Here is a 24,522-nt window from a genome sequence, read left to right as displayed (position 1 = left end):
GTTAGCAAATCCAAGTAGCAATACCCGGAACAAGTGTTACATCGTACGTGAAACAGAAGCGTCATTGTAGGTGCGAAGGCAAAGTTTACTGTAGTACCAAGAGTGAAGACGATACCAATGTATTGGAGAACCGATTTTACTATGTCTGTGAAGACACTTGCATAAAAGGCGCTACTAACTCGCTCACCTCGAACGTATTGCAAGAGGCTTGAGTGGGTGAGTTTTTGTCAACTATGAAGTTATTCCCCGCTCCTTCCACGAGCGTATATGAAGGACCAGAGCCCGGCCAACGCACCCAGTGTCGTCAGATCTGCACTAGCGCGCTTGGCGCGCACGCAAAGACAAACCCACCTTTGGACCCATGAAGTTTCTGTACTGATCACGATACCGCCACAAGTAAGATATCCTTCAAAAGGTTCATGTGCTATACTAACAACGCCGTAGCAATGGCGAATCTCGGTCGAAATGAACCAAATACCACCAACAACACACCAGCACCCCACCAGATAGGGTTCGACGACTTTCTGTCTGCTCTCATGGCCCTCAAAACCGAGGAACCCAGCGCCTCTCAGGCCACCGCGGGCTACCAGCACGGCATCCTCAACCAGTTCTCCGTCCCAGAGCCCACGATCGATGAGGCCCCAGTATATCCAACGCCAACCAATAGACGTAAGTCAATGCCTGGTCGCAAAGATTCCATTACTGACTTCATGAAGAATTCCCTGAAAAGCAAAAAAAAGACGACAAAGAATTCCGACAAGCTGCAGGATTTATCCATAAGGTCGGGCTACAGTTGGCGGCCGCGCAACTGGATCCCTACAGCGAGGTCCATCCGATGGACCAAGGTATTCGGAACTGGCTACACACGTATCCGAAAGTATGGAACGTGTACGTGGACAAGGATTTCGATCGCCGCATATGGCTTGCGGATGCCCGTCTCAACCACCACAAAGCCCAGCAGGCCGCCCCCATCTCTAGGGCTTCAGATCGCCACCAGTTACGTCATCAACGCGAGGCGCTGAGGACAAGATCACACAGCCCCCTCCTGTACAGGATACAGCAGCTGCTACGGATGGCGAGGATGCTGAGAATGGAGGGGCACAAGACAATGACATCCAAGAAGAAGATGTCAAAGTACAACAAGACCAAGACGACGAAGCTTCAGCGCTGGTGGAGGATGAGGAGGTCCCGTGGGGCCCTCATGGACTGAACTGAGGAAGAGTTATAGACCTTCCTCTTTCGTTTCTTTGCTTCATGCTTCGAGTGGATTCGTACACTCGTTGCTAGCTTTTCGATGAGCGATCATTGCGACGCGCGTCTGTGTACATACAACTCAAGGCTCTATCCTGATTCGAAAGACGGGGTAGTTGACCTTACCTCGGCGTGTCGTGCGAGCATAAGGACGCGCGACACTTGCTGGGGTGATGGCGCTGCTTTTTCTCATATAGCAAAATCGAGGTCTTCGGACATTGGCGAGTTTTATGCGTGAATAACGTTGTGCCGTCAAAGTTCCATGTGAGGTAGCCACGAGTCCGATATCAATTTGTAGTCAAGCTATGAATTTACCTGGCGGCCTCATACGTTAATGTCATGAATTGCTTCCCTGGGATTTTCGAAGGATAGTCGGATGGTTAAGGGAAGTCGTTCAAGGTGACTACACCCGCGCGTGGTTGGTCCAATGTATGAATGTCATATATCGATACATCGTCGTGTGGCCACGATAAAGAGCGATATTGAACTGACGAACCAAGCGGTCTGGACAGGGGCTGATTTCGCGTAGCTCCTACGGGTACCTGATTGCCCTGATGTCTGTCTGCTGCCCTGTCTGGCTGACTATGACCCGACGCCCGCGGTCACTTTTCTCGACGTTCGAAGAGAGTGAAAGAGCGCTCTATCAAAAACCATAACGCAGTGAAAGGGCGCGCTCGCTAACGCAGACCTTTCCGCACGGTGCAAAAGCTTTTGGCTCTCAACGATAGCGCACCAGTGTCCTCTCGCCGCCAGTCTTTCGCGCAACTTCCATACGCTGCACGGCACCTTCCTTCCGGTCCATTCTTCGAATAGTCTACACAAGTCGCCATTAGGATGTCGTTTCATCTGTTGAGCCAGGCGATACATGCGAAAAAGCCGCCCGCCGCACGATCTGCGACCGGGTACGGCTCTTACGAGAAGTACAACTGTACGTGACACAGCAGTCTTTAGCAAGTCGTACCTAGCTGACAACGTTTGATAGATCGGTTGCCTAACGCCGACGAGTTGGCGAGCTCGAACATCGTCATGGAGATCAACCGCGACGGATCTGGACGAGTAGAGAAGTCGCGCATCCAGCCTGTCGAGGTCTTGTCTCGTTCGATCCAAGACTACCTACCTCCGGCCGGTCCTTATTACGACATGATGCAGTTCGAAAAGGTGTTCGGCAAGAATCTCATGAACAAATCAAACAAGTGCATGTCTTGTTGGAAACAAAAGCACGTCAACAGCCTCCGCGATTGCGATCAGGAGTGCGCGCTATGTCGGACTGGTGATCATGTTGGAAGTGGATGTCATGCTCCGTACATGCCGATGACACTCTGGGAGTTACTTGGACACATGCCTCCGCATGGCTATCAACTCCGTCCCGAGACTGCTGAGCAGGCTTATCTCGTTCTCGCTGGCATCATCTATCTCCAGGAGAACAAGGCCTGGCCCATTCGTCCGAACATGGATCATCCGCTGGTGCGAGAGTTCTACGAGGGTCGAGATGATCCGGAACCACTCTTCAGGAAGGCCACCATTCCGGCGAGGGCAGCTGGGACGAGTAAAACTCAAGCGAAGCTGATCACAACGCACGCAGAGACCGTCAACGAGACGGAAGCAGCGCCCGTTCTGGCGACTGCCTTGCCGACTACAGGTACTGCATCCGTCGATTCCTCACTTCCGAACATCGCGAAGCCGCATACAGCGGCCGTAGTCAGCATCGAACAGGAGCAGGAAGAGCTACCGAGGGGTATACAAGAGGTTGTGGACGAGGGCATCGTGGCGGAGAACCAGGCGTTGCCGCCTACGACGGTTGAGCAGCTGCGTGGAGTGATCGCGGAGAGGGATGCGAAGGTGGCAGAGCTAGAACAAAGGCTAGCAGATCAGGGCAAAGAGCTTGAAGAGGTGAAAGCTATGATCGGAATGAAGGACAAAGACCACAGGAGGTGGATGGACGAGAAAGATGATCGGATTCGTGAATTGGAGAACGCGGCAGACATCGCGCGATCGGCGCTGGCACCGAACAAGCGCGCGAGGCGTTAATGCATACATCGAGAACCGCGAGGACGAGATTGAGGTCTAATGGACGTTTGAGGTATACAGTGGTAGAACCCGGAGTTGGCCTTGATAGTACTAGAGACATGTAGTAGGAAAGACATCGTATGATAGCGCGAGATGCATCCTCTACGCAGACGTATAGCTCCAGAGATACGCGAAAAAGTGAGCAAGAACAGTGAAAACACATTGAAGTACAGCTCGCTGTGATTGGCAAGAGAGAATGAAGGAGCAAAAAGACCAAGGAAGGGCAAAAAAGAGCAAAAAAGGGCAAAAATCGAAGTACTCACAATTGAACGTTCGCTAGTGGTCACCCACCCAGCTAATAGCCCACGAGGTCGCTGCTGCGATGCCGTTCTACGGGCTTCCCGGCAGCGCCTCTTCTTGTTTTCTCGATGACAATTAGTAGAATCTGTACCATTATAACCGCACCGCTGCCGTTGCCCCACCTCAAAGAAGATACTATGACTACGCAACTCACCGTGACAGTTCAGTAAGCGCCCTGATGTATGGATTGGGTGCGCCCAAATGTGGCGGTGAAAGGTGTCGATGCGCAAGATTTGAGGAGGGAGAAGGGTGATGAAGACGTGTCGTCGGAACATCGGGAAGATGGCAACCTTGGTCTGAGTGCGCCTAGTCCTTTCCAGGGCATGGCGTCGGCACTTCCGACCCCGAAACTTCGATGACACGCAGATTTCAGATCATCCGTCAAGCAAGCTGGAACGACTACTTCCTAACAAAGATCATTACCATCAGCCGAATGCGACACTGCGCAGTGGCTCAGTTGATCCTTAACACCACTTTGCGTGTAGGAAGAGTCCCGGAACGACGTTCGCGATCAGACCTCTCCACGACAGCACTTCCATCACCGGAATCTTTGGTCAAAACCGGAAGAGCTTCGAAACAGCAACGTGCGTCGCTTAAATGTCAATACCATTTATCCAGACTGAACTGAACACGCGCTATGCAGCCAGCGGGAAGAGATGGGGAAAGATGCAAACGCATATCGTTTTCCAATCCATTCGCGTCCGTGAAATGCGTAGAGTACAAAGTCGGTGGTTTACGGTGAGTCTCGTGTACTGACTATGTTGACAACACGTATTTCACAGCTGTTTGTGCACAATGTCGCTCATCACAGCGTCCACTTGGTATACAATCGCTCCAGTATGCCAGTTCTACTCACTACACCCGAGCGCAACCTCAGTTTCATCCCGATATGTTTCACAGACTCCTTCAAAAGATGACGTCAAATCCTCAAACCCGTCCGGTGGAAGATTTGAGCCCAGCTCCAGCCGCGCATCTAAACTTATCACCGTTTGAGGAGCTTGCGGTGTCGCTAAAAGTAGACACGGGTAGCTCGAACGATGCGAAGCAAGCTGATTGGTGGCGCGTCAGCCAAAAGTTCGAGAAGCTCGTTGTCAAAGGCGCCCAGCTATCTAAACTGATGATCGCAGAACCATCAGAATCGACTGAAAGTCTATTCACAGCTGTGCAGGATCTCCAAGAATGGGGGTACGAAGAGGACGAATTTACGTACCCAGATACCGCAAAGGAATGGTTCTGCGACATTCTGTGGCTCATTGGACTAAATGGAGAGTTTGATGAGAATGAAGGACCCAATTTTTGCGTCGGCCACCAACGCGAGGACCCGAAAGCGGTGGGTGGTCAAGGCTGTGCAGCAACGGAAGCGTTGTTTTGCCAAGTCATCAACCCCTCGGATGGAATTATAGTGGCGTATGACAACTACACAGCCCGAGCCATGATTGAAGAGTGCGGACGATGCTACTCAGTTATCCCGAAATTGAAACACTGGTCGGATGTAGCGTATCTCCAATGGCTGTCGAAAGCCAACGAGAAGTCAAACCTGCGTTACGTACTCCGACACAACGTCCTCAACGATGTCACGCGCTTTGCCGTTACCTTTCTGTCGTTACAGGGCAGACTCGTTGTAAAAGAATGGCCGGGGACAACATACGGCGCAGGCTCAGTGGAGTTCAATGCGTTATTAGGCTCACCGAATGGTTCCGGGGTCGCTTACCTCCTCATACAGCATAGGAAGGGACTAGGTCACAAGACTGTCGATAAGGTTACTATCTTCAAGGAGAAGTGGGATGTCATGTTGCTGTTTCACATCACAGATGTTGGCGGTGACGATGCCGAACGCGTGTAAAGATCGGAATGATATACTTGTGTGGCGGTGGCAGGCATCGTGTACGACTCATGGGTTAGATAGTACGATGCGAACGAAGACACGGACTCTGAGGATTGCGATGTCTCTCATTTGATGAGGAGTACCTTTGCGTATGTGGTGGTCATGTAATTCGGGAATCATGAGTGGCTCGTCTCGCTCTGCGTCATCGCAGTATCAAACGAAGACACGGGAAGAAGGAAGAGAATGCACGAGGTGTGATACTGCTACTGGTGTACTTTACGTGCTGTGATGATCTTGACCATTCTAGTCGTACATCCTCACCTCTTTCCCCCATCAACTAATGCGTCTACGATCAAGCTATTCGAGCACAGCAGATCGACTTGACACTGAAGCAGAGCGCTAGGTCGATCGGCATCAGGCAACGGCTTTGTCCACAGGTGAAAAAGCGCAAGACCGATGCGTATCAGGCAATGGCTCATGGTTGGTGCATCGCACGATCACGGCAACTATCAGATCTCAAAAGCGATCAAGACAGTACCAGATCCCACGATGTCGACTTTCACACACCCAAGGACCATAGCGAAGTGCAAAGATCCAACGGGCGTGGAATGAGCTACATCCGTTGCGGAAGTGAGGCTTCAGAGCAGCGAGTGTGCAAGAAGCGGATAGTATGGCAGGTGCTAGAGACCACTACCAGAGGCGGTCAGGATGGAAAAGGTCTCGCATGGTCAGAAAGGCTTTGAGTTCCGGCGCTTCGGCGCGAAAAGGTTTCATGTCCCATGTCGGCAAGTGCGGCGTTCAGCAAGCGAAAAGTGCTTGGGTGCGCTGCTTGCCAGCCAGGCCGATGATCGTATGTAATGAGAGAAAGAGCTTTGCGCTGCATTCTGATTGAGTTTGTTATGGCCTCTCATCCAACGCGCTATCAGTCGCTCAGTCTCGAAAAGAGAGCGTGAGAGTCGCGGACGGGGAACAGATACGGATATGTGTATCTAAGTATAGCTGGCGCCTCGAGATGCTGCAGACGGTCGATTATGGCGTTCATGCGGTGCCAAGCGTCAACATCATCATCCAACGACGCAGATGACTGCCAGTTTGCGAGCATGACACGAGCACGTCGGAGGGTGAGGCGACCGCTGGTGATAAGGAAGCTCAGCTCGTCCCAGAGAATCTCGTGTCTCCAGCGACAGCCTGAACCGAGCGGACAAGTATAGGGTAACCGGAAGGTGATGTCGCACAAGCTCAGATCGCAGGTGTGATCGCAAAGGTAGAGCCAAGGCGAGAGTCGGCCGTGCCGTGGGAAGCCTCCGGGTGTGAGACCGTACTCATGCCACGGTCTCTTCGCAGGGAGATTTGTAGTCCATGGTGGTGACTGGAGCGATACTATGTTGCAGGTGCCTTTTGCTTGTTCTTTCCCTTCGATCCATGACGCCGAATGACGAATGTCAAGCGTCTCGATCTCACTCTCCAGCTTTCCTTGAATTAGTTCTGCTGCGGTTTTGGTCGAGAGAACATCCTGGGTCTTTGTGGGTACGAGAGAGGCATCGGGATCTGTAGTCTTAGAGCTTGACATAACGGCTTCGTAACGATAGCAGTCGCCGTTGCTATCGTACAAGCAGGTATCGTAGTCTTCAAGATAGATACTATCGATGTCTTCTGGTCGGTATCGGCCATCGTCGGAATCGTCGTCATTGTCTATTGAATTCCCTGCATCCGGTCAGATTTTAGCATATCTCTTAAAGCTAGTGGTGCAAGTTTCTGACCTCGCTGTCTGACGTGATTGGGGTGTCGTTCTGGGTTGTTGTGGTTGATTTTGATATCGCAATCTGCGTCTTCGATGCTGTTTGAGCGGTTGCGGTTCTTCTTGTTCATATTGAATTCGTGTCTTCTTTTATGGGTCATTGTGTATTTTGTATTCTTGTGTGTGAGTAAAGAAAAAAAGGCTGAGCTCGACGGGCGTTTACAGACTGTGCGAGAACCGTGCGCTTAGCGTGGCGCGTCACCATGCCCGTTTGGTCCATCCCATGATGGTGAGCCCAATACCCAGAAGCTAGCTAAGTCGAGTCTACATCAGTTCATACCGCATCGCGAAAAGTGCGTATCGTGATAGCGCTGTGTTCTCGATAGATATACGTAGCATCAAGTGCTAGGGCAGCCACTCATCAAACTATGATAGCCTGTCAACGCGGCGATTGAATTCACACTCGAGATAACGTCATACTTATCCATATATATATAAATATATACCGTTGCTTGCAACACCGACTATATGAGCTCAAATACGATGTATTGGATGAGAAAAGAGCTCTGAACAATAGTTTCTGAAGTCTTAGTAGTGCTTTGAGGTTGAACACAGGATGGAATCGTGCAGTAAGAGCCAGTTGGACCTTGATTGAACTGCGGGGAACTGCAGCGGAGTGAACATATGCTCCGGCGAATGCACGCCCACCTAGCGGCAATGCTACCACGTAACGAAGTCAAACCGACATCAAACAGACCAGGAGCCATCCTTCCAAGCCTCTTGCTGTCAAAGAAAGTGTGGTTCAACTTCAATCACCCGTTCGCATGGCAGTCGATGGGAAGGCGCGGAGATGTCGCACGCCGTCAGGATGTGAAAGAAACACTATGCGCTATTGCATAGCCAGGAAAATGGGAGATTAAGCAATGCCATACCTTGAGGTGTAGCCAGAGTCAAAGAACAGTAAAATCACGAGCAACACCATACCCAAAGTACAGCCGAAGGACAACACACGGTAAGCAGCGTTGCTTACCAGAGACCTAAGAAGCTATACGCAATTGCGTATAGCCCAAGAACATCATCAGACCGAATCTGACCACAGATGAGAATATGAAATACCGTACTGGAACAGTACGGCCATGGAATAATGCAAGTGCATGGAAGAGCGCAAAATGAAGAAGCGATAAAACAAGCTTCACGAGACGTGGATTTCATGATCTTGCGGGACGGTGAGGTTAGGTTAGCATATGAGAACGGGCGGAGCTTGTTGCACGAGAGCTGATGCTCAGCAGATATCGTCCCATGAGCGTGAGCTTGCACGCCGGCTGGGTAGTACCTTGGGTTCAAGGCGTTCACCAAGACCTAACGTGATCGCTTTCATGCGGGCTATGACTTCTGGTAGTTGATCTGAATGTTCATTTGTGTTCCAGTTTGCCATGAGTTGGCGAGCAAGCTGCACAGAGACTCGTCCGCTGGTGATGAGAAAGCATAGAGTTGTCCATGATAATTTGTGGTCCCATCGGCAGGAGGCACCAAGGGGGCAGCTGCCCGGGGTGCCAAATGTGTACCAACAGAGGTTCAGCTGATTGGGCTTGCTACAAAGGTAGCGCGCGACCCAAAGCAATCCGGAATTGCGCGATCCATCTTTGTTGTTGGGGTAGACGTGATGTGGCATCTCTGGCCGATGGGACGCTTCCCAGGGAACCGCATCAAAGTATTCATCACAAGGATGTGGCAGCGTGACAACTTTACCAGTTGGGCCAAGTTTGGCATGGGCGACCTTTTTCGCGCGCGCTCGAGCGCCCATCCACCCCTCCCAGTGTAGAACCTTTAGAGGAGTTTTATCTTTGTATAGAAGGCTTCCTAGAGATACATCTGAAATGGATGGACAGCCAATGTCAGTCTCGTCTAGCGAGAGATGTTCGAAACATGTCTTTGGCGTAGATCTCCTCGATGCTTCGAATGGTGTCATAGGTTCATTACCGGTACGAACTTGAGCGGGTGCGATATAAGTTGGCAATACTGGTGAGCTGCTGCCTATCTCACCCTGTGGGGCCTCAATCGCGATTTGATTGTACGAGCTCATATCCAGATTGAAGATCTGCGGTACGATCGATTCGTATTCGGCTGCCGAAGACGGTGGTACTACTGGAGCATTGGGAGTTCGCGGCTGTGGTGGATGATGTGCGTATTCATCTGAGACCGCCGGTGTCCCAGAGCTTTGTTGAGAGAGCTGCGGCTGTGGAAACAATGTCGACGGGCCTTCTTGGTATTGCAAGCCGCATGTTGTTTGGCAGATTGGCGTGTATTGTGCAGGTGATGGCTCTGCGATGTCATATAATGGCGGGGCCTGATGTGGCATATATGTTGGTACAGCATGCAGTAGATTGTGATGGAACTGCGATTGTGGCGGGTGGGCCGGTTGTGGCGGTAAATGATATTGCTGTTGCGAGTGATGGTATGGTTGCTGGAGTGCATATTGCTGCCGTTGCGGGCCAGGTTTATGTGGTTGCGGCGGATTGAATTGAGGTGGAGGCGCAGCACATTGCACTTGTGGGACAGGAAGGTGGTACGTTTGCAGCGCATGTTGTTCAGGTGGTTGATAAACCTGCTGCTGCGGAAGGATTTGCGGTTGATGTGAATAGTACTGCGTTGATGGCACATAACAGTCTATTGGTGGTGCAAAGCTCTGCGGTGGTGCGCTGAGGTACTGTGTCTGCGATATAGAATACTGCTGTAGTGGTGGAGCATGTTGTTGAGGTGCTGCAAGAAACTGTTGTCGTGGAAGGTATCGCGGTTGCTGGAGCGGATACTGCGGCTCAGACGGTGCGTATGGCGGAAGTACGTGTTGTTGAGGTTGTAGAACTGAGTTGCTCACGAGTGGAAACTGAGGTGGTAGCAGTCCGCTGGGATGCGGTTGCCGAAATTGAGTCTCGGGATGTATTTGCGGATACATCTGCTATATGTCAGTAAAGAGCCGCGACAATTGCGATTTTCACTCACGTTTTCGATGACTGGAGAAGAAGCCGAGCAAGACTGCAATCGCGGGGCAGAAGAGTAGGAAGGCGCGAACTGTGCGCTTAGCGTCCCGCGTCATCACGTGATCGTTGTGTTCATGGCAACGGATGGGAAAACTTGAAGAGCTCTGTTTGCGCGCCAAGAGCGCTAGTCGATGTTACATTTTTGGATGAGAGCAATGAAATCTTGCTCAACGCCACCATCAAGCTCTCGCTCTGCGTCAGACATGATGGCTTCCACGCGATCTCCTCTCAAGGAGCAAAGCCTGGCATTCGATGACTTCGTGTCCGGGCTGGATGCGCTATACGGTCCACTCGAAGCTGCACTCGATGCGTCGGATGCCGAGCTTTTGCCTTTCATCAAGGCGGAGACCGAAGATACTGACATCGAAGCCGCACTTGATGTTTCAAATGCCGAGCTTATGCCTTTCATCAAGACAGAGACCGCAGACACTGACATGAAAGCGACCATTGCCTCCAAGGCCGACCAGGCTCACTAATACGAGTACAGTGACGACTACCCCGATTCACGCGAACGAAGCCTTTCAACGCATCACACTCGAGACAAAGCACTCCTTGCGCGCTTCGAACATTTTGTCCCAATAGCCATGTCCAAAGCCGCAGAAGCTACAGGCATCGACTACACCGGATGGGACGAGCAGAAGGCCCTTGCGGCGATTGCCAAAGCCGTTGCGGTCTGGCCACGCCATGACTTAAGCTTCATCGAGATTGACTACCCGCGCGCCAAGCGCAATTGGAAAAATGGGACTCTCAAGAAGTACGATAGGAGGGTCCTGGCGGCGTATGAAGACGATGACATCGCGGCTTTGGCTATCTACAATCGGATGAAACCGCGGTACAGAAGACGTGTACTTACCAGGATTCGCCAGGGGAAGCGCCGTGGGAAGGTGTCGACTGGTGGTGATCATTATGAGCCGGGCATGTGAAAGGGGAAGACGAGAGAGCAAGGTCTTTGCCAATGCGTTGGTTTGAAACGAGACTTGCTCTTTGCTTGCTGAGTTGAGCTTGGAGGGAGGATGTTATGGGAGTGTGGAGACATAGCATAAAGCTGAAGCAAACATGTGGCTACTGGGATGACAGGAAGTGGGAGGAACAGGACGGATCTGGCATGTAGTATAGATAGCCATGGAGTTTGACTACTGGATGTGAAGCAAGTATGCTAGTACCGCTTTTGCTGTTACTGCATATGAAGTCATCCCGGCCGCGCATCGGTTCCTCATCGTGATATCGCGTCTCATGTCCTCCAACGTGTATCTCTCGCTGAGCCATCTAGTCATGCCAAATCCCAAACGAAGCTCCAGCGCTTAGACATGCGTGTCATTCCGACATTCAAACTTTGATCCACTGCAGACTGTCAGGTCTACGCGAGAGTAAACATCTCGCCAGTCCACCCATACTCTCTCTCCAGCCTCCTGCCATATCGCCTCGCCCAAGTCAAAGGTAGTTTGCTGAGCGCGCCGTGTGGAGCATGGAACTGAATAGCGCGCTCTGCACCCAGGGTCGTTGGTGTGAACCGCCATGACGAACCGTGTAGCTTCTCAGCTTCAAAGCCGCGCTTGACCATAACATGAACGAAGTCCTTCCAAGGCACTTCCGCCGGTACGTCTCGCGCTGAAGGAGAAACGAAGAGAGTCTTGAATACCAGATGAGAGCGCTTGTCAACTGTCACTTGTGGCGGCGGAGAGTCCAAGGGCTCACAGGACTTGAGTTGTTTATCAGCGAGACTGGCCGGATCGCAGGTGCCACGGGTCTTGATCTTCTTCTTGCTTATCGCCGATGGTTTGATGTGTTCGTCACCACCAAGGGTCTCGATTGTGAGAGCCTTGTATGTAGGCTGGGGGTGAGCTCCGTCGTCGAGATGGGTGGTCGGCTCGGTCCATGCTGCAGTGCGACGAATAGAGCGTCCGCGGGTAATATCGCGCTTCAAGATGTTTGGAAAGGTTGCTCCCGCCAGCTTCTTGCAGAACGCGTCGGCAGTCTTCCAGAAAGCATCCAGGTTCCTTTCCGCCAGGCGTAAAGAACCCGTTGTCACACGACTACGTCTCTCGGTGATTGGATAGCGGAATTTCCCGTCTGATGGATCCGCCATACGCGCTAACTTGACATCGTCAAAACGCCGCATGCCCGATACAGGTCCCCACATTTGCGTGAAGTGCCGGAACTCCAGCGTCAACTCTACCGTTCGAGAATACATCTCATTTTCGATCTGTATTGACCACGGTTGATAGGACCGGATTTGTTGGATGCATTCCGACGAGACTGACAGTTGAGAGAAATCGGCCCATACAAATGGCGACAGAAGATCTTTAGCGGCAGGGTGTTTGATCACTAATCTCTCCAGGTCGTCCAGTTCAGTCACGAAAGCCTCTTTCGGTGGGTTGTGCGAGCCGGTGATTCGGGATAAAGCGTCGAGAAATCGGAGAGTGATTGGATCGTCTGCTGCTTTTGACCTCGCGATCTTGAAATAGGAGCCTTGGCTGTTTGGGTCGGCCTTTGTCTTGACATAATAAGGTCGCATGCCTGGTGCGGCTGGAACGCGCTGACGAAAGCACTCATGGACATCCATGTGAATCGCGTTTAGAGTCGTCCACAGCCTCAGAATGTCTTTGCGGTAGTCTTCTGGCAGCTCTTTGTTTGGGTTAAACTGGAAGCCATGACGCAAGGCTGTAGAGGTCAGGCGGTCAAGAAGACGGAGACACTCATGCCAATAGGATAATGCATAGTATGGATCAGTGATGAGGTTCCGAAGGATGAGTCCGAAGATCGCATGGGGCTTCTCCTTCATTATAGCGTTGACGTTGCCATCCAGAGAGGGGATGTATTCGGAACGATGCGACTTATAGTCGTTGAACACCTCTGAAAAGTAGCCAGGATCTTCGCGCAATGCCCAGATGTGATCTTCTAGTTCGCCGACTTTGGAGCTGATCACGCAACGTAAACGGTCGAAGCTCAACTGTCCGGGCACACCGTACGGAGTCATCAACGAGACCTCTGCTCGGTTTGTGTGATCGGTCGCAGCATTGAACAAAGATGTCGGTCGGCGTATGACGGGATATTGGTCCAGACGTGCTTTCTCACTTGACAAGAGATCGCCTACTAGAAGAAAGCAGCATCGCTGAAGGAACGTATAGAGTATCTTCTGTATGCCGAGGATTTGTAAGCCATGACCTGGATAAACGCTTCTACCCTTGTGGATTGACTGGCGGGCTTCGCTCTTGCTTCTACAATCCTTCAGCCGGCCGTATGTGGCTCGCGTATTTCGTCCTGCAAAGAGCATTGTGTATGTTTGCAGATGGAATTGAAGTGTCTCCTCTAGCCAACGGGCGAGTGGGGCGTGAAGGAGTTCCGTTTGACTGAACGATGCTATGGGGTTATGGCCACGCGAGCTCAGCAAAGTCAGAAAGGTTCCGGGTTGGAGAAGATCCTCCATATTCAGGAATGGGACCATGCAAGCTTCGCTGTTCTTCGCAATTGCCATACGGGTCGCGGAATCCATCACATCTCCACCTGGCAGAAACGAGAATATTACCGCGTTATCAACATCCATGTCAGGTCGATGTTCGTTTGGAATGTTCGGCTGCGCCGCAAGCAGAAGTTTCTTTTTCTTGCTGGTACTCTTCTTGGTCCATCGCTTCCTGATGGTGTCTTCGTGGCGTTCCAAGATGAAGCGTATTCTGTCGAAGGCTCCGAAAATGGTATTGACCTGGTGCTGTGCGATTCGCTCCACTTCTTGACGAGAAGGAAAGTAGTCGTTTGCGGGCCAAGAAAGAAAGAATTCGTACAACTTTGTGCCGCCCAGAGGGTTGTATGCGAATCTGTCGAGAAAGATCTCGTCATCCGATCGCTCCGGGTTGAGGGCCGCCGCTGACCCGTGAGGTCCGTCTGGCTGGTTGCGCGGCGCCATATCCAACGTCCAAAAGTCGGCTTGACGCGTTGATGAGGATGGTTTAGGCGATGAGACAGAAAGTGAAGGCAGCGGTTGAAGGGTCCAGGCAGAAAGCGCGCGGTCGGTCTAGCCCGATCTCGATAGCGTTAGCGCGTCATCTGCCAGTGACTTAGAATATTTACCCAGAGCGGGGAACAATGCTGAGAGAGATGCTGTGTGGTCCAGATTCTTGCTGCGCGTAGCATATGGGCCATGTCGCGAGAGAAGCGTATGTGTCCATGTGATGTCGGGCCCATGATTGGAAGTCTGTATGATGGTGACAGGCGAGCGGTCATTATGCGCGTCCTCGTTGTTGCGTTACCGAGATCCTTTCGAATGATCACACGTCGGTATTGCTGTACTCATCGACAGTGATCACGAAGCTTCTAGATGTACATCGAAGTAATGACTTACACAACCTCGTTTTGATGTGGCCGTCGGGCCACCCGTCGCGATATGATATCCTTGATGTGGCCTTTGTCAGGCTTTCATCGCGACCAATGCTTGGTGACGGAAGTGCGGCAGCTTCGTTCGAGCGCTCGACCAGTATCCTGACCTGCATCGTCTCGAGGTGTTCCAGATAGTGAAAGAGACAAGTCGAAAGTTTCTGCGCGTGACGCTAAGTCGTGATATGAAAATATCGCGCCATAGTCGCACATTGCCCAACACCTCCCAACCATCCTCTACCGCACCGTTCGCCTCGAACACCGCCAACACTCCAACATTCCACGATCAAGTCGCGACCTCTTTCGCCCAATATCGACGCGATGTCGGAACAGCGCGACATCACTTCCGTGTATGGCCGCCGCGATAGTGATCCTGACCCACAACGGAACGCACCCTCGGAGACAGCAAGGCGGACAGATGGTGGAGTTGAGTGTAAGTATAAGGATACGTCGTACTTTCGTACAACCGACGCCGACATCATGAGCAAGCGCGATGCCCTTCAAGCATCCTGCGGTGGCTGCATGACGGTGCGCGACGACCTCGTATGCGCCAGGGTCACACGCCTTCCCTCTCTTGACCAGGTTGACTAACAATGTATTCGCAGACGACCTTCCAACCGAACGCGAACTACAGCTGGTCAGCGTACGAGTAGAGACAGAGCCCAATATCTTCAAGCCCATTGGTCCGGTGAAGGGTCTGAAGGTACCCATAGCCAACTGCCTGCCGCCATCTGGACCGTACTACGACGAGTATACCCTCGGAAGCCATTTCGGCGAAGCCGTGTTCGACGTGCACGCCAACGGCGAGATACGCGTGTGCATTGTTTGTTGGGGGGCCAAACATGAAGATACCCACAAGAAGTGTAGGAAGAAGTGTCGAGTTTGCAAGAAGAATGACCATCCCGGGCGGACTTGTGGTCAGATTTACGCGACGGTGGCGTGGTGGAGGGCTCGGGGCTACAATGTGGTCAAGACAATGCGCGTGCGTCCCAGCATCAGGGAGCTGGTATACCTTGTCGCCGCCGGAGTCGTTCACAGCTTCAAAAAGCTCACAGACCCTGTTGTCCTGAAGGACAATCATCCACTCGTGCGAGAGCTTTACCGAACGACATCGATGCCGCAATATTCGCCGGGCAGAATCGTCTGGCCCAAGCCGAAAAGGCTTCAGGAGCAGTCAAGGTCAGGCGTTCCCAAGCAGCATGCCGGTCCGGCTACGGAGGGTATTGAACCTTCAAATCCGGTCTCCACCCACAGCGTAGACCCCGCTCGTGACCCCCGCCTGATGGCTCGACGCGTCGTTTTGGAAGACAACGAAGAGCCGGAAGGTGAAATCGCTTCCATCACCGATCAACCAGTTACACATGAGTCTGGCGATGGCGTCGGAGAAGCTAGCACCTCTGTTGAGGAGTTCGCGCATCAGTCTGAGCTCATTCGCTCCCTACAAGCCGAAAACAAGCGCCTAGCCGAAGCGCTCGAACAAGCTCGCACTGAGCTGAATGCGAAAGATGCTGAGCTGATTGCGAAAGATGCTCGGATTGCGGAATTGATTGGTGGCGGCGGTTCTACGGGCGCGAAGCGGCCCAGGACATGAAGAATGGTCGCCTGTGATGATGGATCGGAGGGATGGGTGGTGCTGAGGCAATGTGCCGTCGCTTTCGCGAGTTAGACAGCGGCAACGTAGATTCTCGCGACAACCTTCCTGGAGCGCAATCAAGCGTATACTGCAGCACTACTAGATATCCATGTTCCATGACGCTAATGAAGGTACACGAGCATGATACCTCTGCAAGAACTCCTGTACTTCGAAACAAGTATCTGCGTGTTGTAGCAATCGATACAGCAAAAAAGTAATTAGCTTGTACAGCGCGTTAAGACGCGGAACTGCTTGACAGTTTAGAAAACTGCTGGAGAGTCCTCAGTCCGCGCGCCTGAGAATGAAATGCGAAAGTCTGCAGTGAAAGCGGCCGCGCAAAAAAGAAAAAGAAAAAGGGCAAAAAAAAAAGGAATCGTGCGCTGATAGATGCTCGCCCAATGAGCGACCGTCGGTTGCGGTCACCCACCCGGCTACGGATCCGTTGGAGCAAGCTGGTAAAGCCCAGATGGGCCAGTCCCAGAAGGTGTTACATGTCCGTTGTCACACGATGGGAAACTGCAGAATTGTAAGCAATATAATGTGATTGTACCGCAAATTGCGGGGATTGTGGGCCTCTGGGAGTTTAGGCGACGGTCGAGACATTCACGCAAGCCTGCGCCACCTATGCGGGCTTGATACGCAAACCGAACCAAGATCGAGACAGTCGTGACTGACGACCTGTTACCGGCTCTTTCAGAATTCCTGTAACAATTCTCGTCGATGTACAGTCTGTTGCTGCGACGATATAGTGGAATGTCATTGACGTTCGTGGTTGTGATGGTGCGTGGCTGTTGCGATGCGTTGCGATGCGTTGCGATGCACGACGGGACGAGTGTGTGGAAGGAGTGATGAAGACGCGTCGTCGGAAGATCGGAGATGGAGGTTTGCCGCTAGATTAGTCATCCCACGTCCACATTCGCAATCCGCCGAGCACCACGGCCCAACTCACGACATCACATCGTCATGTCAATAGAAATCACCCGGGAGCCTACGTGGCCTCGAAATATCATTAAACTGTTGTTTCGGCACCCATGTAGCCGCCAGAGTACTTCTTTTTATAGAGTGATCCATCACGGACTTCATTATTCGCCTGGTCTGACCTGGCTGCATTTATCTCTGAACATTTACATATACATCTTTCCACGATCATCGCCAACCCAGCCGCAAACAGTAGTCTGCGAGTGTGGCCACTTGCCAATGGTCTAGTATGCGCCACCAGTGTTGGCAGCTTGAGCGCGCAGCTGCTCGAGCTCCGCCCTCAGCTTCCGAATCTCACGATCCTTCACAACTGCCTGCATTCTCAAGTTCAGATTCTCGACCTCCTGGTCCTGAAGCTTCTTTTCGATGTCTTCTGGATCAGTCGGGGTTTCGCTGCTGTTGCTGGCGTTATCGGGCTGCGGAAGCACCAGTTGGCCGGGCGCGCCACAGGAGGTGCGACCCTGGAGACGCGGGTCGAGGCTGTTGTCCACGGATCTTATCGGTATGGTGTATGGGCTCATCAGCGGCGGAAGCGGTTGCTGTGCAGGGGCATTTGCCACAAGCGTTGGCCCACTGCGCGATGGAATGGACGTCGAGCGATGCCTTGGGTCCGCCTCGAATATCTTCCGCATCAATGCCTTCGACCTTGGCTTGTCTTTGTAGAAGTCCTGAACGATCGGATGCATTGGGTTTACAAGAACAGTGTTGTTTGGACCGCGTGCATTATACATGACACCGATACGAGAGAGGACAGCGAGCTCTTGCTTGTCGGGACGGATTTGTCGATCTCGAACGGTTTCTGGACCGCATGGAATCTCCTGCTGGCGATACCAGTCTCTATTACAATAGAACAGGGAACAGCTCTAGCACCTATGTCAGCAGTGCTACTGCGCATTTGCGGTAGGTGGGTCTTACCTCGTCTGGGTGGCGGCGGGTTCCGCAGACCTTGCATACCTTCCCGCAAGACGTGGTCGAATAGCCTGCAGCGGGGTGGCAGGTCCAACAGATCATACAAGGTTTGTATTTGAAGAATACCGGTCCAAAGACGGGAAGGAGAGCGTTCTGGTCGTAATATGGTCCCGCAGGTGGTAGGTATCGCTCGATTGGGTACGTAAGGCCAGCAGGAAGCGTCATCGATGAGGGCGGAGAAGGCGTAACAGCAATGTTGCCAGGAAAAGACGGGAGCGATTCCAAAAATCTGTCCGCAGCGTCGGAGCTTGGAAACTCGCTCTTGATGCCGACTGGCTGAACATTGGCACCAGTCGGTTTCCAGCGCGCAGCGGCCTCTGATTCGGGTTCAGGTGGTTCTGCTATGGGTCAATAGGGTTGAAAACAGTTTTTTTGGGTTCTTACCTTCGACTTCCATCATGCTGAGGCGCTCGGGCATGACAGACTGCCTTTGTCGTCCCTGCACGCCGTCGTCGTCGAGCGCGGAAACACCAGGACTAGGCGTGGGCGGAGGCAGCTTCGGGGCGTACAAGGCCTGCATCAAGTAGAGATTGGCCATCGTGATGTGTCGTGGTGGGTGATGTCTGTGGATGAGTAAGTCGAGTGTTTGGCTGTTTGTTGACAGCGACGCGTCTCGGCTTGGCGTGTTGCTCTCACCTACGTACCCAGATAGGTAGGCACGACTGTGACCTGGCAGCACGTGGCTGTGACATCACCTGACACGCCCCCTTAGGTACCGCGCCCGGGCGATAGCTGAGACGACTTTCGGTCTGGGTATGTGTCCAGCACGTATGAAAATAGAGAACAGAATCACTGGAAGCAGAAATTATGCATTGCTGAGCTGTATACAGGATTACATAGTATTGAAGAATTATCTTGTATTCAGCCGTTGATTCCGAAGTCACCAAGGCATCAGCTCTTTCCCATTGCGCTACCATTCAATACTCAGTACATCATTAAGTGCCGTGTCGGCCAATGCATGACCTTACTACCAGCATCTCACGTCAACTAACACAAAAGCCGAACAGGCCTGCAGCCCGCATTAACGTAAAGGCCTACAAGATAGGCAACCTAGCGTCGATGTAGGCCTTGGACCTGTTCAGATCCTTCCTTGTATAAGGCGATCTACTCCAGAGACCATCCAAGCTTAGCCTTGAGCGTCCTGATCATCCTGTCCTTGTCCTTGCTCTCAGCGATGTACTGAAGCTCTCGCTGATCGCGCTCGTGCAGCAGCTTCTCGTAGTGCAGTTGTAGGCTAGCCGTAGGGGACAGAGCAGGACAGCGAGCATTCTCCGATGAGGATGAAGAAGGTATGATGATGGCGTTGACAGGGGGGATGATCTGCAGCTGCATGTTGTTGTCGGGCGGAGCTTGTGGCTGGAGCCAAAGACCCGGGATTGGCATTGGCGGGTGGGAAGAAGGCTCTTCGGTGACTTGGCGGATGGCTCTAGCGAGAGGAGAACCAATGAAGGGCAGGTCGAGGGCTTGAGAATCTGAACCACGAATGTCGGCACCGTTGAGAGTCGCTGCTACCGCCTCATTGGGGTTGGCCTTGACTGTCATAGCGGCGCTCCTGTAACCGTGCTCGTGGGTCCAGATGATGGGCGTGCGCACACGGATGCGATGACTGTGTTGTATGGTATGGCCGGTGTAGTAATCCTTGACATCAGCGTTCTCCATGTTCGGCAAGACGTCCATAGAGACATGAGACATAGTCTGTATGATCCCAAGGCCATGAAGATCTGCAACCTGGTTCATTCCGGGACGTAGCGCGATCATATCATCTGGGTCTGGAGTACATCCGTGGTCTTTGCGCCACCTGTATGAGCAGTAGGCCATAGCGCAGAGCTGAAACGAGTTAGTAATGAGATTTCTATGGTAGTAAGGAAGACTTGCCCTCTTCGCGTGCTGGTCCTTACATCCGCACATGCCACACGCGTTCGCGCATCTGGTGGGATCTCCCGAAGCCCCGCATTCAGGCTGTAGACAGTGAATACAAAGGCCACTCCTAGGTATGTCCGGGCCGAATAGTGCGATGATATCGAATTGGTCGTAGTAGGCACCAGCCGGGGGTAGGAATTGCGTGGGCGGGCGACCTCTGAGACTGCGGAACGACATGACAGCGAGAAGAACTACGACGTAACATTAACACATACATTTCACGACATGAGTAAGGCGGAGAGAAACAACGTACTGATGAGAGGATGTCGGTGGGCCGTGAATGCCTTGAGGTACAACACGGGACGCCGAGTCGTTCACGCAAAGGCTTGTTTGTTTGGTTCGCGGCGGGATCCCCTCGCACTTCTAGAAGGAGACACCTATAGCCACAGCTCACCGGATGGAGGCTTGCGACGTCTAGATTCCCGATCGTGAAGAGCTTGGTTTAGAATCTGCCCTCTCCCAGTCGGCCGTGGAGTCCTCGTCAGCTCGTGCGGTAAGCTGAAGCTTTACGCGTGGAGTCAGATCAAGTCAACACAGGTAGCGAGAGGAAAGGCGGAAGAGGGAGGCGGGGCTGAGATACACAGAGAGATGCGCTAGTAGACGCTAGCGCAGGCGCTCACTCAGCAGCACGTGAGTATAGTCCTCAGTCACCGACGCGTCTCCGTCTTCACTGCGCCTTTCCTGACGTAATCGCGACATCCGAGCCCCTACGAACACTGCAACCATCTTGGAGGACACCGATGCGTAGGCATGGAGCCAGATCGTGTTGATACCGATAGGATGGAGGACGATGGGGAAGAGACTGCTGTCAATGTAAGTCTTTCACTGACACCTCGTCGTACCACAGCAATAACAACACTGACCAAAACATAGCAGCAACGCATCCAAACCACCTTCTCTGGTCATGCGAGCCTCCAGGATCCCGAGCGCACTATCAGTCTCGCATTTCGTTCCGCATATCACGCGGATGGTGTTAATCAGGTGATCGACTGGTTGAATTCGATCAGCAGCGCCAGCAACGATCCATACTTAACAGCCCCGGCTTTCCCTGTTCCACAATGCCCCGCGACACCCTCTATGTTCCAACCAAATTCTTCAACTCCCGCACCCGGTTGCGAACGCATCACCAAGGAGGCGTTTGAGCTTATCTTGGAGCAGAATACGAGATTGAGGCAGGAGCTGGAAACGGCAAACAAGGCTCGTGCGAAGGCGGAAAAGACATGCTCGGATCTGGCGGCTTGGACTTTGTGGGAGCGAGAAAGGTTGATGCGCGAGTTGGAGGAGGCCAGAGCTATACATCGTGCTTTCATTCAGGATGAGGTCGACAAGCTAATCGCCGAAGAGACAGGCCGTCTGACTATGAATCAGTAAGGGGACGGCGATTATGCTCGAAGTTGGTGTGTTGTGGTTGGCATCCCCGAAGTACCTATGAGTTATGTTATTGTAGTCGAAGTGACTGCGGATATCTCACAGTAGTAAGCAACGTGCTTGCACGATATTTGGCATAGAAGGGCTTGTTTCTCCTTTACGGCATGCAAAGTGATGCACGAATCGTCTGGATGTTTCCCCATCTGGTATCGCGGTGAGATGTCTCGCGCTTTCACCGCCAAGTTCCTCCGGGGTGCAAAGGGAAATTTCGAGGACCTGACGCCGCACGCCCCCTCAACACCAACACCACGACCCACTCATAATACATGGCAGATCACTCTTGGATGCCGAGATGGTTGCGCGCTACCTTTCCTCCACCCGCTGGAAATGCTACTTCAGATCAGCAGCCTGAGACAGATGAAACAACTCCCGAGCAAGAACAAGACGTTGGCAGTGACGCAGACGACAGCCCAGAAGACAAGTCCAACGATAATGAGGAAGACAGAACTTTTACAAATGACAAGCCAGACAGCAACGCGAGTACCTCGGGCAATGGCAACGCCACTCTCGGACGCGCGAACACGTTCATCAAGGCCATGTACAAACACGTCATGGACAAGGTCACCCTGTGCGCCATGCAGGCAAAAGATGCTGTGGCCAGTGCAATCGAAAGGGTCAAGCAACTCGGGGTCAAGGGTGTGGCGAAAGCAGCCGGCGAGTGGATCAAGCGGCATCCTTGGGACTTCGCCCTAGTCGTCGTTCCGCTCGTACTGCTTGCGCTCGCAGCCATAATGTTATCGGGCATAGGCTTTGGAGCGGGTGGCATAGTCGCTGGTAGGTCAGATCCACGGGTTTGCCGTGGAATGAGAATACTGACTTTGTCATAGGTAGTGCAGCAGCCGCCATGCAAGCGGGTATCGGCAATGTGGTTGCAGGTTCTGTCTTCGCCACTCTTACAAGCGCAATGATGGGCGGGTACGGTGCGCCGATCATCTTCGGGGGTCTTTGGGGCATAACAGCAGCGTTGGTGATCGTAGTCGAGCGAGTTTGGAAGCGCTGGATGGGCCGGTCACAGCAAGCTCTGGTACCTCTGTACATCACCGTACCGACAAGCGCCATTAAGATCGGAAAGCAAGCCGCGTATGCTGCGGTCTTCTATTCGATGTGCGCGGCGGCATACGTGGTATACCGTTTCAAAAGTTGGCAGCAGGGACGCGGGACCGAGAAGCTGAAGAAAGACTAGCCTGCAGAGGCAAACCGAACCAGGTGGAAGGGTTTCGCTTCTATGGGCGCCGGTAATTGGATGTCGTTGTGCAGAGCTGTTTCAGCAGGTCCAATAGTCACTTGTAGGGAGGGGTCACCATTAAAAAGATCCTGCGGCTTTGGGGGTCGCCATGCAGAACGACTATACGGCTTGAACAAGCTTCCCGGTGCAGCACACTATCGCATCAGCACCGTGAAGAGTTGAAGTAACCATGATCTCGTTAGCAAAGAGTAGTTGTGCGAAGAGTACATGACCATGGCAGCGGGCACGGCGGGGTGCGAGAGCGAACGTCAGTTGGCATGTTGAAAAGTAGAAGATGGCAGTCGATTGATCCCAGTGAAGCGCTGTGTATTAACTTTGAAGATGTAGATTAGCTCATGCCTTCGTTGATCGGAACAGAGTGCAGTCGTGAGTAATTAAGGAGTCGCCCGAGCTGGGATGGAGCGACCCACTAGCGTTGACTAACAATGATGCAGGCCAAGATCGGCGGCCGCGCGGCAAGCCTCACCTCCTTCCTCGCCAGCAACAGACACGTTCATCATGCCACCAGATCGTTCACGCACCACCAACTCACAAGGTAGGCAGAAGTCATGCTCAGAGTGCGCAAAGGCAAAGCGGAAGTGCGGTCTCGAGCAGCCTCATTGCGCACGATGCGCTAGACAGCACTTGCCATGCGTCTATCCTCCACAGCCTCGGCCGCAGGCCGCAATTCCGCAAAACGACTCATCTGCAACACCTATTGACTCTAGCTCATCCAATGCGCCAACAGAGATGCCAGAGATTGATGATGGCTGTGTTGCTTTCGACTTCGATCTACCTGGCATGCCAGCCAACCCCACCGCAGATATCTTAGACTTCGACTTCTGCACCGCAACAGACTCTCTCGACGCGCTTACGGACATGCTCAATACACCAGCTCATCAGGAAGATCAAATGACTTTACAGAAGTCTTATACCCCAGTGAGCCAGCCCTTCTCAGCAAGACACCTGTCACCCTTCGCAAAGTCCAGGGTGGAATACTCAATCGAGCTCGTCAAACTCGCGCCAAAGATGATGGTAGAGCAATGTTGCACACCATGGGCTCACCCTTTGCTTTACGAAGACTACATGCCACGATCATTACAAGACGCACACGCGGCATGTGCCCTCTATGTTACCATGAACGACAACAATGCTGAGCACGTCGCACGGTACATCACCAGTCGCGCAGAAGAGCTCATAACCACTGCTATACCGACTACACCCATCGAGATTCTAGCTCGCACACAGGCTCTGATGTTGTATGAGATCATGCTCATCTTTGGCGGTGACATAAGACTATACGCTCGAGCCGACGCCCTGATACCGCATCTGGAAGATGTAGGTGTTGTCCTCCTACCCATCGCAGCAGAGGATCCCGAGCTTCCCGCCACGCTTCCACTCTATCCCAGTACAGCCGCTCGCTCAGCGTGGAAATCATACATCTTTCGCGAGTCAGCCAGACGTACGGCCTTGGTAGCTTTTCACATAACCGTCATATACACCCTGCTGAGCGGCCAGATGAGGTCTTGCGCTAAAGAACTCTCGTTGAAGAACCGCGTCACGCTTTCTGCGCACTTGTGGAAAGCAACGAGCGCTTTTGACTTTGCTATGGCATGGAATAGCAAGAGTCACTTTGTTATCAAGGAGCTGGACTTCACGGATGTCTTGAGGGGTGCGCAGCCTGATGACCTTGATGTGTTTGCTAACATGATGCTCATTGGACTTCAAGGCATCGATGACATACGGGGCTGGTATCATACACGAGGCGGGGCTCTCACATAG

General features: G+C 52.6%; 12 protein-coding genes across 12 annotated transcripts; 8 read left to right on the top strand and 4 right to left on the bottom strand.

Moving 5' to 3' along the window:
- Positions 1-536: 536 nt before the first annotated feature.
- J4E83_010908 (uncharacterized protein) lies at positions 537-1,215 on the top strand (the record flags this gene model as incomplete). Its single annotated transcript, XM_049337786.1, has 2 exons — positions 537-644; positions 979-1,215. The coding sequence occupies 2 exons, from the start codon at positions 537-539 to the stop codon at positions 1,213-1,215; spliced, it is 345 nt and encodes a 114-aa protein (XP_049183141.1).
- Positions 1,216-2,085: 870 nt separating this feature from the next.
- On the top strand, positions 2,086-3,279 carry J4E83_010907 (uncharacterized protein; the record flags this gene model as incomplete). The annotated part of the gene is made up of 2 exons (XM_049337785.1): positions 2,086-2,179; positions 2,234-3,279. 2 exons carry the CDS (start codon positions 2,086-2,088, stop codon positions 3,277-3,279), a joined length of 1,140 nt encoding a protein of 379 aa, XP_049183140.1.
- Positions 3,280-4,531: 1,252 nt separating this feature from the next.
- Positions 4,532-5,461, top strand: J4E83_010906 (uncharacterized protein; the record flags this gene model as incomplete). The annotated part of the gene is made up of 1 exon (XM_049337784.1): positions 4,532-5,461. One exon carries the CDS (start codon positions 4,532-4,534, stop codon positions 5,459-5,461), a length of 930 nt encoding a protein of 309 aa, XP_049183139.1.
- A 904-nt stretch (positions 5,462-6,365) lies between these two features.
- J4E83_010905 (uncharacterized protein) lies at positions 6,366-7,013 on the bottom strand (the record flags this gene model as incomplete). The annotated part of the gene is made up of 1 exon (XM_049337783.1): positions 6,366-7,013. One exon carries the CDS (start codon positions 7,011-7,013, stop codon positions 6,366-6,368), a length of 648 nt encoding a protein of 215 aa, XP_049183138.1.
- A 3,790-nt stretch (positions 7,014-10,803) lies between these two features.
- Positions 10,804-11,142, top strand: J4E83_010904 (uncharacterized protein; the record flags this gene model as incomplete). The annotated part of the gene is made up of 1 exon (XM_049337782.1): positions 10,804-11,142. The coding sequence occupies one exon, from the start codon at positions 10,804-10,806 to the stop codon at positions 11,140-11,142; it is 339 nt and encodes a 112-aa protein (XP_049183137.1).
- Positions 11,143-11,576: 434 nt separating this feature from the next.
- J4E83_010903 (uncharacterized protein) lies at positions 11,577-14,120 on the bottom strand (the record flags this gene model as incomplete). Its single annotated transcript, XM_049337781.1, has 1 exon — positions 11,577-14,120. One exon carries the CDS (start codon positions 14,118-14,120, stop codon positions 11,577-11,579), a length of 2,544 nt encoding a protein of 847 aa, XP_049183136.1.
- Positions 14,121-14,908: 788 nt separating this feature from the next.
- Positions 14,909-16,178, top strand: J4E83_010902 (uncharacterized protein; the record flags this gene model as incomplete). Its single annotated transcript, XM_049337780.1, has 2 exons — positions 14,909-15,020; positions 15,193-16,178. 2 exons carry the CDS (start codon positions 14,909-14,911, stop codon positions 16,176-16,178), a joined length of 1,098 nt encoding a protein of 365 aa, XP_049183135.1.
- Positions 16,179-17,422: 1,244 nt separating this feature from the next.
- J4E83_010901 (uncharacterized protein) lies at positions 17,423-18,705 on the bottom strand (the record flags this gene model as incomplete). Its single annotated transcript, XM_049337779.1, has 3 exons — positions 17,423-18,019; positions 18,234-18,505; positions 18,552-18,705. The coding sequence occupies 3 exons, from the start codon at positions 18,703-18,705 to the stop codon at positions 17,423-17,425; spliced, it is 1,023 nt and encodes a 340-aa protein (XP_049183134.1).
- A 566-nt stretch (positions 18,706-19,271) lies between these two features.
- J4E83_010900 (uncharacterized protein) lies at positions 19,272-19,985 on the bottom strand (the record flags this gene model as incomplete). The annotated part of the gene is made up of 1 exon (XM_049337778.1): positions 19,272-19,985. The coding sequence occupies one exon, from the start codon at positions 19,983-19,985 to the stop codon at positions 19,272-19,274; it is 714 nt and encodes a 237-aa protein (XP_049183133.1).
- Positions 19,986-20,837: 852 nt separating this feature from the next.
- On the top strand, positions 20,838-21,458 carry J4E83_010899 (uncharacterized protein; the record flags this gene model as incomplete). The annotated part of the gene is made up of 2 exons (XM_049337777.1): positions 20,838-20,900; positions 20,961-21,458. The coding sequence occupies 2 exons, from the start codon at positions 20,838-20,840 to the stop codon at positions 21,456-21,458; spliced, it is 561 nt and encodes a 186-aa protein (XP_049183132.1).
- Positions 21,459-21,781: 323 nt separating this feature from the next.
- On the top strand, positions 21,782-22,698 carry J4E83_010898 (uncharacterized protein; the record flags this gene model as incomplete). The annotated part of the gene is made up of 2 exons (XM_049337776.1): positions 21,782-22,289; positions 22,343-22,698. 2 exons carry the CDS (start codon positions 21,782-21,784, stop codon positions 22,696-22,698), a joined length of 864 nt encoding a protein of 287 aa, XP_049183131.1.
- A 561-nt stretch (positions 22,699-23,259) lies between these two features.
- Positions 23,260-24,522, top strand: J4E83_010897 (uncharacterized protein; the record flags this gene model as incomplete). The annotated part of the gene is made up of 1 exon (XM_049337775.1): positions 23,260-24,522. One exon carries the CDS (start codon positions 23,260-23,262, stop codon positions 24,520-24,522), a length of 1,263 nt encoding a protein of 420 aa, XP_049183130.1.

The sequence above is a fragment of the Alternaria metachromatica genome (genome assembly GCF_023757995.1).
Source record: "Alternaria metachromatica strain BMP 0045 chromosome Unknown scaffold_54, whole genome shotgun sequence".
Classification (NCBI taxonomy): domain Eukaryota; kingdom Fungi; phylum Ascomycota; class Dothideomycetes; order Pleosporales; family Pleosporaceae; genus Alternaria; species Alternaria metachromatica.
The sequence above is the reverse complement of the archived record's forward strand: the minus strand, read 5'-3'. Positions and strand labels throughout refer to the sequence as shown.